This window comes from Fringilla coelebs (genome assembly GCF_963513975.1).
Source record: "Fringilla coelebs genome assembly, contig: SCAFFOLD_357, whole genome shotgun sequence".
In the NCBI taxonomy this organism is placed as follows: Eukaryota; Metazoa; Chordata; class Aves; order Passeriformes; family Fringillidae; genus Fringilla; species Fringilla coelebs.
Window position 1 is genome coordinate 42,717 of NW_028167458.1, and position 10,544 is coordinate 53,260.

Sequence of the window (10,544 nt, forward strand, 5' to 3'; positions counted from 1 at the left end):
CACTCTCAACATTCCCACAATTCCCGACATTCCCACAATTCCCAACAATTCCCGACATTCCCAACATTCCCAACATTCCCACATTCCCAACGTTCCCACAATTCCAACCATTCCCACAATTCCCACAATTCCAACATTCCCAACATTCCCACAATTCCCACAAAAAAAACAAAGGGATTTTCCCCATTTTCTCATGGATTTCCTCATTTTTCCCCATTTTCTCATGGATTTTCCCCATTTTTCCCATGGATTTTCCCCATTTTTCCCCATTTATCTCATTTTTCCCCATTTTCTCATGGATTTCCCCATTTTCCCATGGATTTTCCCATTTTCCCATGGATTTCCCCCATTTTCCCATGGATTTCCCCCATTTCTCCCATGGATTTTCCCCATTTTTCCCATTTTCCCGTGGATTTCCCCCATTTTCCCACCTTGAACCTCTCAGTGAAGAGCTCCAGGCTCGGGGCCATCTCAGCAATTTTCCCATTTTCTCATGGATTTTCCCCATTTTTTTCCCATTTTCCCATGGATTTTGCCATTTTCTCCCATGGATTTTCCCCATTTTTCCCCATTTTCCCATGGATTTTCCCATTTTCCCGTGGATTTCCCCCATTTTCCCACCTTGAACCTCTCAGTGAAGAGCTCCAGGCTCGGGGCCATCTCAGCAATTCCATAAATTCCCTGCAGGGCCCTCACGCAGCGCAGCCGAACCTCCCCCTGCTGCAGGGGAAAAAAGGAATTGCAGCAGCCCAAAGCCCCAAAATCCCAAATTCCCCCAAATCCCAAATTCCCCCAAATCCCCAAATTCCCCCAAATCCCCAAATTCCCCAAATCCCCAATTTCCCCAATCCCCAAATTCACAAATCCCCAAATTCCCCAATCCCCAAATTCCCAATTTCCCAAATTCCCCAATCCCCAAATTCCCAAATCCCCAAATTCCCAATCTGCCCAATCCCCAAAATCCCAAATCCCCAAATTCCCCAATCCCCCAAATTCCCCAATTCCCAAACCCCCAAATTCCCCAAATCCCCCAAATCCCCAAACCCCCAAAATCCCAAATTCCCCAAAATCCCAAATCCCCAAAATCCCAAATCCCCAATTTCCCAAATCCCCAAATTCCCCAAATCCCCAAATTCCCCCAATCCCCAAATCCCCCAAATCCCCCAACCCCCAAATTCCCAAACCCCCAAATTCCCAAACCCCCAAATTCCCCAATCCCCAAATCCCCAATTCCCCAAATCCCCAAATTCCCAAACCCCCAAATTCCCAATTTCCCAAATTCCCCAATTCCCAAATCCCCAATTCCCCCAAATTCCAATTCCCAAATTCCCAAATCCCCAATTCCCCAAATCCCCCAAATTCCCAAATCCCCAAATCTCCAAATCCCCAAATCTCCAAATTCCCCAATCCCTCAAATTCCCCAATTCCCAAAATCCTAAATTCCCAAATCCCCAAATTCCCCACCCCCAAATCCCCAAATTCCCAAATCCCCAAATTCCCACCTTTCCCCATTTCCCCCAATTTTTCCCCATTTTCCCCCCATTTTTTCTGGGATTTTTCCCAGGATTCTCCTTTTTTTTTCCCCAATTTTTCCCATTTTTCCAGGATTTTTGCCCTCCCTGTCGTGCAGGGTCCAGCCCAGGTCCCTGAGTTGGCTCAGTCAGGAAGGACCCCGGGAATTTCCCATTTTTTTCCCATTTTTTCGGATTTTTTCCCCATTTTCTCCCATTTTTTCTGATTTTTTCCCCATTTTTTCCCATTTTTTCAGATTTTCTCCCCATTTTTTCCCGTTTTCCCCATTTTTTGCCCCATTCTGTGCCCACCTTGTCGTGCAGGGTCCAGCCCAGGTACTTGAGGTGGCTCAGTCAGGAAGGAGCTCAGGAATTTCCCATTTTTTCCCGTTTTATTCCCATTTTTTCGGATTTTTTCCCCATTTTTTCCCCGTTTTTTCCCGTTTTTACCCCATTTTTTCCCGGTTTTGCCGTTTTTTGCCCCGTTTCGTGCCCACCTTGTCGTGCAGGGTCCAGCCCAGGTCCCTGAGGTGCCTCAGTCAGGAAGGACCCCAGGAATTTCCCATTTTTTTCCCATTTTTTCGGATTTTTTCCCCATTTTCTCCCATTTTTTCAGATTTTCTCCCCGTTTTTTCCCATTTTCCCCGTTTTTTACCCCGTTTCCGTGCCCACCTTGTCGTGCAGGGTCCAGCCCAGGTCCCTGAGGTGCCTCAGTCAGGAAGGACCCCGGGAATTTCCCATTTTCCCCCATTTTTTTCCCGGTTTTTCCCATTTTTTGGGATTTTTTCCCCGTTTTTTCCCCATTTTTTCCCATTTTCCCCATTTTTTGCCCCATTTCCGTGCCCACCTTGTCGTGCAGGGTCCAGCCCAGGTACTTGAGGTGCCTCAGTCAGGAAGGACCCCGGGAATTTCCCATTTTTTCCCGTTTTATTCCCATTTTTTCGGATTTTTTCCCCATTTTTTCCCCGTTTTTTCCCGTTTTTACCCCATTTTTTCCCGGTTTTGCCGTTTTTTGCCCCGTTTCGTGCCCACCTTGTCGTGCAGGGTCCAGCCCAGGTCCCTGAGGTGCCTCAGTCAGGAAGGACCCCAGGAATTTCCCATTTTTTTCCCATTTTTTCGGATTTTTTCCCCATTTTCTCCCATTTTTTCAGATTTTCTCCCCGTTTTTTCCCATTTTCCCCGTTTTTTACCCCGTTTCCGTGCCCACCTTGTCGTGCAGGGTCCAGCCCAGGTCCCTGAGGTGCCTCAGTCAGGAAGGACCCCGGGAATTTCCCATTTTTCCCTGTTTTATTCCCATTTTTTGGGATTTTTTCCCCGTTTTTTCCCGTTTTTACCCCATTTTTTCCCGTTTTCGCCGTTTTTTGCCCCATTCTGTGCCCACCTTGTCGTGCAGGGTCCAGCCCAGGTACTTGAGGTGGCTGTCAGTCAGGAAGGAGCTCGGGAATCTCCTCACCCACTGCCCCAGCTCCTCCATGCAGATCCCGCGGATCTCGGCCACCACGTCCCTGGAGCAGCACATCCCCGGGCTCAGCCCCAAAAATACCCAAAATCCACACAAAATCCACCCAGAACACCCCAAAATCCACCCAAAATCAACCCAAAATCCACACAAAACACCCCAAAATCCACACAAAATGCCCCAAAATCCACCCAAAATCCACCCAAGACACACCAAAATCCACCCAAAACACACCAAAATCCACACAAAATACCCCAAAACACCCCAAAATCCACCCAAAATGCCCCAAAATCCACCCAAAACACCCCAAAATCCACCCAAAATGCCCCAAAATCCACCCAAAATGCCCCAAAATGCTCCAAAATGCCCCAAAACACCCCAAAATCCACTCCAAAACACCCCAAAATCCACTCCAAAACACCCCAAAATCCACCCAATGCACCCCAAAATCCACCCAAAACACATCAAAATACCCCAAAATCCACCCAAAAAGCACCAAAATCCCCCAAAACACACCAAAATGCCTCAAAATCCACCCAAAATCCACCCAAAATCCACCCAAAACCCCCCAAAATCCACCTAAAACACCCCAAAATCCCCCCAAGACCACCCCAAAATCCCCCCAAAAAGCCCCAAAACACCCCAAAATCACCTCAAAACACCCCAAAATCCACCCAAAACACACCAAAATACCCCCAAAACACACCAAAACACCCCAAAACACCCCAAAATCCACCCAAAACACACCAAAATACCCCAAAACCACCCCAAAATACCCCAAAATCCACCTTAAACACCCCAAAACGCCCCAAAATCCACCCAAAACACCCCCTGAGATCCCAAAACCCACCCAAAATACCCCAAAATCCCCTCTGGGACCCCAAAACCCCCCCCAAATCCCCCCTGGGACCCCAAAATCCCCCAAAACACCCCCACAATCCCCCCAAACTTCCCCTCTGACCCCCAAACCCACCCTGGGACCCCCAAATCCCCTCCTTTCCCCTTTTTCCCTGACTTTTCCCCACTTTTCCCCAATTTCCCCCCCGTTTTTCCCATTTCTCCCCTAATTTTCCCCATTTTCTCCCCATCTTTCCCCATTTTTCCCATTTTCTCCCCATTTTCCCCCATTTTTCCCAATTTCCCCCATTTTCTCCCCATTTTCCCCGATTTCCCCCCATTTCCCCCCCGTTTTTCCCATTTCTCCCCTAATTTTCCCCATTTTCTCCCCATTTTCTCCCCATTTTTCCCATTTTCTCCCAATTTTTTCCCATTTCCCCCCCCATTTTTCCCATTTTCTCCCCATTTTCCCCAATTTCCCCCCCGTTTTTCCCATTTCTCCCCTAATTTTCCCCATTTTCTCCCCGTTTTTCCCATTTTCCCCCCCTTTTCTCCCCATTTTCTCCCCATTTTTTTCCCCATTTTTCCCATTTTCTCCCATTTTCCCCCATTTTTCCCGTTTTCTCCCCGTTTTTCCCCATTTCCTCACCGGTATCGGTGCACGAAGACGCCCTTGAAGATCCCGTTCATCAGCAGCTCCAGCTCCTCCTGCTGCTCCCGCAGCTGCAATTCCCAAAATCCCCAGAATTCCACCCAAAATCCACCCAAATCACCAGAATTCCACCCAAAATCCACCCAAAATCCACCAAAATCAACTGAAACCCCACCAAAATCCACCCAAAATCCCCCAAATCCACCCAAAATCCCCAGAATTCCACCCAAATCCACCAAAATCAACCCAAAATCCACCAAATCCCACCCAAAATCCACCCAAAACCCACCCCAAAATCCCCCAAATCCACACAAAAATCCCCAGAATTCCACCCAAATCCCACCCAAAATCCACCCAAATCAACCCAAAATCCACTGAAACCCCACTCAAATTCACCCAAAATCCCCCAAATCCACACAAAATCCCCAGAATTCCACCCAAATCCCACCCCAAATCCACCAAAATCAACCCAAAATCCACCACAATCAACCCAAAATCCACCGAAACCCCACCAAAATTCACCCAAAATCCCCCAAATCCACACAAAATCCCAAGAATTCCACCCAAATCCCACCCAAAATCCACCCAAATCGACCCCCAAACCCACCCAAATCCAAACAAATCCCACCCGAATCCACACAAAAATCCCCAGAATTCCACCTAAATCCTACCCAAAATCCACCAAAATCAACCCAAAATCCACCCAAACCTCACCAAATCCCACCCAAATCCCCAGAATTCCACCCAAATTCACCCAAACCCCCCAAATCCCAACAAATCCCACTCAAAATCGCCCAAATCCCAACAAATCCCACCCAAATCCCACCCAAAATCCCCCAAATCCCACTCAAATTCACCCAAAATCCCCCAAATCCACAGAAAATCCCAAGAATTCCACCCAAATCCCACTCGAAATCCCCCAAATCCCACCCAAATTCACCCAAATCCAAACAAATCCCCCCCAAACCCACCCTAATCCCAACAAATCCCACCCAAATTCACCCAAAATCCCGAAAATCCCCCTCAAAATCCCCCAAATCCCCCCCAAAACCCCCAAATTCCCCCCTAAAACGCCCCAAAATCCCCACAATTCCACCCAAACCCCCCCATTTCTCACATTTTCCCCAATTTCTCCCTCTCCTTCCCATTTTTCAAGTTTCCTCCCCGTTTTTTCCCTATTTTCTCCCTGGTTTTCCCGTTTTTTCCCAATTTTTCCCCATTTTTCCCCCATTTTTCCCCATTTTTCCCCCATTTTTGCTCCATTTTTCCCCATTTTTCCCCCATTTTTCCCATTTTTTCCCCCTTTTTTCCCAAAATCCCATTTTTTCCCCCCATTTCCGTGTCCCACCTGCAGCTGCTGCTGCTGCAGCCCCTCCAGGCGCTCGCTGCCCCTCCTGTGGGGCTCCTTTTGCCCCGTTTTTCCCCATTTTTCCCCCGATTTTCCCCATTTTTTCCCCAATTTTCCCCATTTTTCCCAAAATCCTGTTTTTTCACCCCAATTTCCATCCCCACCTGCAGCTGCTGCAGCTGCAGCCCCTCCAGGCACTCACAGCCCCTCTGGTCAGGCCCGTTTTGCCCCCATTTTTGCCGTGTTTTTCTCCATTTTTGCCCCATTTTTGCCCAATTTTTCCCCGATTTTCCCCATTTTTTTCCCGTTTTTTCCCACGTTTTTTTCCCAAAATCCCATTTTTTCACCCCAATTCCGTGTCCCACCTGCAGCTGCTGCTGCTGCAGCCCCTCCAGGCACTCACAGCCCCTCTGGTCAGGCCCGTTTATCCCCATTTTTGCCCCGTTTTTCCACATTTTTCCCCATTTTTCCCAATTTTTTCCCCATTTTTCCCATTTTTTCACCATTTTTTCCCAAAATCCCGTTTTTTCACCCCAATTTCCGTCCCCACCTGCAGCTGCTGCTGCTGCAGCCCCTCCAGGCGCTCGCTGCCCCTCCTCTGGGGCTCCTTTTTTCCCCATTTTTCCCCCGTTTTGCCCCGTTTTTTCCCCCGTTTTTCCCCATTTTTTCCCCATTTTTCCCCGTTTTTTCCCCATTTTTTCCCAAAATCCCATTTTTTCACCCCAATTTCCATCCCCACCTGCAGCTGCTGCTGCTGCAGCCCCTCCAGGCACTCACAGCCCCTCTGGTCAGGCCCATTTTGCCCCCATTTTTGCCACGTTTTTCCCCATTTTTGCCCCATTTTTCCCCATTTTTCCCCCGTTTTTCCCCATTTTTCCCCATTTTTCCCAAAATCCCATTTTTTCCCCCCAATTCCGTGTCCCACCTGCAGCTGCTGCTGCTGCAGCCCCTCCAGGCACTCACAGCCCCTCTGGTCAGCCTCGTTTATCCCCATTTTTGCCCCATTTTTCCCCCGTTTTTCCCCATTTTTCCCCATTTTTCCCCCGTTTTTCCCCATTTTTTCCCAATTTTTCCCAAAATCCCGTTTTTTCACCCCATTTCCGTGTCCCACCTGCAGCTGCTGCTGCTGCAGCCCCTCCAGGCGCTCGCTGCCCCTCTGCTCAGCCTCGTTTATCCCCATTTTTGCCCCGTTTTTCTCCATTTTTCCCTCCTTTTGCCCAATTTTTTCCCGTTTTTTCCCCGTTTTTTCACAATTTTTTCCCAAAATCCCATTTTTTCACCCCAATTCCGTGTCCCACCTGCAGCTGCTGCTGCTGCAGCCCCTCCAGGCGCTCGCTGCCCCTCCTCTGGGGCTCCTTGCCCTGCTCAGCCTCCAGCTGCCGCCGGCAGTGCCCGCGCTGCTGCCCCAGCGCCAGCGCCACCTCCACCAGCGCGCTCAGCAGCTTCAGCGCTGGATTGGGGGGGAAAAAATGGGAAATTGGGAAAAAAACCAGGGAATTTGGAAAAAAAACAGGGAAAAATGGGAATAAACGGGGAGAAAAGGAGCAAAAACGGGGAAAAAATGGGGGAAAATAGGGAAAAAATGGGAATAAACAGAGCAGAAATGGGGAAACTCCCAGCAGGAGCTCAGCAGTTTCAGGGCTGGGAATTGGGGGGAAAAACGGGGAAAATGGGGAAAAAACGGGAATTTGGGAAAAAAATGGGAATTTGGGAAAAAAACAGGGAAAAATGGGAATAAATGGGGCAAAAATGGGGGAAAACAGGGAAAAAATGGGGGGAAATAGGGAAAAAATGGGAATAAACAGAGCAGAAATTGGGGAAACTCCCAGCAGGAGCTCAGCAGCTTCAGCGCTGAATTGGGGGGAAAAAACGGGAATTTGGGAAAAATGGGAATAATTGGGGAAAATGGGAATAAACGGGGAAAAAAACCAGGGGAAAATAAGGAAAAAATGGGGGGAAAATGGGGGGAAAATGGGAATAAACAGAGCAGAAATGGGAATAAATGGGGAAACTCCCAGCAGGAGCTCAGCAGCTTCAGGGCTGGATTGGGGGGAAAAAATGGGAATATGGGAAAAAAATGGGGAAAAATGGAAATAAATGGGGCAAAAATGGGGGAAAATGGGGAAAAAATGGGGGAAAATAGGGAAAAAATGGGAATAAACAGAGCAGAAATGGGGAAACTCCCAGCAGGAGCTCATCAGCTTCAGGGCTGCATTTGGGGGGAAAAAATGGGAATTTGGGAAAAAAACGGGAATTTGGGAAAAAAACGGGGAAAAATGGGAATAAACGGGGAAAAAAACAGGGGAAAAAATGGGGAAAAATGGGAATAAACAGAGCAGAAATGGGGAAACTCCCAGCAGGAGCTCAGCAGCTTCAGGGCTGCATTTGGGGGGAAAAAATGGGAATTTGGGAAAAAGGGGGAAGAGAATGGGAATAAACAGGGAAAAATGGGAATAAATGGGGCAAAAATGGGGAAAAACAGGGAAAAATGGGGGAAAATGGGGGGAAAATGGGGGGAAATTGGGAATAAACAGAGCAGAAATGGGGAAACTCCCAGCAGGAGCTCAGCAGCTTCAGGGCTGGATTTGGGGAAAAACAGGAAAATTGGGAAAAAGGGGGAAGAGAATGGGAATAAACGGGGCAAAAATGGGAATAAATGGGGAAAAAATGTGGGGAAATGGGGGAAAAACGGGAATAAACAGAGCAGAAATGGGAATAAATGGGGGAAACTCCCAGCAGGAGCTCAGCAGCTTCAGGGCTGAATTGGGGGGAAAAACAGGGAAAATGGGAAAAAAAACGGGAATTTGGGAAACAGGGGGAAAAACTGGGAATAAATGGGGCAAAAATGGGGAAAAACGGGGAAAAAATGGGGGAAATGGGGGAAAATGGGAAAAAACAGAGCAGAAATGGGGAAACTCCCAGCAGGAGCTCAGCAGCTTCAGCGCTGGGATTTGGGGGGAAAAAATGGGAAAATGGGAAAAAAAACGGGGAATTTGGGAAAAAAACAGGAAAACTGGGAATAAACAGGGCAAAAATGGGGAAAAACGGAGAAAAAATGGGGGAAAATGGGGGGAAAATGGGGGGAAAATGGGAATAAACAGAGCAGAAATGGGGAAACTCCAGCAGGAGCTCATCAGCTTCAGGGCTGGGATTGGGGGGAAAAATGGGAATTTGGGAAAAAAAACGGAATTTGGAAAAAGGGGGAAATGTTCAGCAGGAGCTCATCAGCTTCAGGGCTGGATTTGGGGGGAAAAAATGGGAATTTGGGAAAAAGGGGGGAGAGAATGGGAATAAACAGGGAAAAATGGGAATAAATGGGGAAAAAATGGGGGAAAATGGGGAGAAAATGGGGGGAAAATGGGAATAAACAGAGCAGAAATGGGAATAAATGGGGAAACTCCCAGCAGGAGCTCATCAGCTTCAGGGCTGCATTTGGGGGGAAAAAACAGGAATTTGGGAAAAAAAACAGGGAATTTGGGAAAAAGGGGGAAAACTGGGATTAAACAGGGCAAAAATGGGAATAAATGGGGAAAAATTGGGGGAAAATGGGGGGAAAATGGGAAAAAAACAGAGCAGAAATGGGGAAACTCCCAGCAGGAGCTCAGCAGCTTCAGGGCTGGGATTGGGGGGGAAAAACGGGAATTTGGGAAAAAAAACGGGAATTTGGGAAAAAAACAGGGAAAAATGGGAATAAATGGGGCAAAAAACAGGGGAAAAAATGGGGAAAAATGGGAATAAACAGAGCAGAAATGGGGAAACTCCCAGCAGGAGCTCAGCAGCTTCAGCGCTGGGATTTGGGGGGAAAAACCCGGAATTTGGGAAAATGGGAATATTGGGGAAAAAATGGGAATAAACGGGGAAAAAAACCAGGGGAAAATAAGGAAAAATGGGGGGAAAATGGGGGGAAAATGGGGAATAAACAGAGCAGAAATGGGAATAAATGGGGAAACTCCCAGCAGGAGCTCAGCAGCTTCAGGGCTGGATTGTGGGGAAAAAATGGGAATTTGGGAAACAAATGGGAATTTGGGAAAAAGGGGGAAAAACTGGGAATAAACGGGAATAAACAGGGAAAAAAACAGGGGAAAATGGGAATAAACAGAGCAGAAATAGGGAAACTCCCAGCAGGAGCTCAGCAGCTTCAGGGCTGCATTTGGGGGGAAAAAACGGGAATTTGGGAAAAAAAAACGGGAATTTGAGAAAAAAGGGGAAAAACTGGGAATAAATGGGGCAAAAATGGGGAAACACGGGGAAAAAATGGGGGAAAATAGGGAAAAAATGGGAATAAACAGAGCAGAAATGGGAATAAATGGGGGAAACTCCCAGCAGGAGCTCATCAGCTTCAGGGCTGGGATTGGGGGGAAAAAATGGGAAAATGGGAAAAAAATGGGGAAAAATGGAAATAAATGGAGCAAAAATGGGGAAAATAGGGAAAAAATGGGGGGAAAATGGGGGGAAAATGGGAATAAACAGAGCAGAAATGGGGAAACTCCCAGCAGGAGCTCAGCAGCTTCAGGGCTGGGATTGGGGGGAAAAAATGGGAATTTGGGAAAAAAATGGGAATTTGGAAAAATGGGGAAAAACTGGGAATAAACAGGGCAAAAATGGGAATAAATGGGGAAAAAAATGGGGGAAAATGGGGGGAAAATGGGGGAAAAATGGGAATAAACAGAGCAGAAATGGGGAAACTCCCAGCAGGAGCTCATCAGCTTCAGGGCTGGGATTGGGGGGAAAAACAGG

The 10,544-nt window shown here is 47.7% G+C and overlaps 1 protein-coding gene across 1 annotated transcript in view; it reads right to left on the reverse strand.

Moving 5' to 3' along the window:
• Positions 1-7,419, reverse strand: part of LOC311165824 (cohesin subunit SA-3-like) — a gene marked incomplete at its 5' end in the record, with an annotated part of 46,940 nt that extends 39,521 nt beyond the window's left edge. The window contains 4 exons of the mRNA XM_084227327.1: positions 622-720; positions 2,893-3,016; positions 4,457-4,530; positions 7,106-7,419. Of these exons, the coding sequence (XP_084083453.1) occupies positions 622-720; positions 2,893-3,016; positions 4,457-4,530; positions 7,106-7,419 (611 nt within the window). The remainder of the gene's footprint in view (positions 1-621; positions 721-2,892; positions 3,017-4,456; positions 4,531-7,105) is intronic.
• Positions 7,420-10,544: the final 3,125 nt, after the last annotated feature.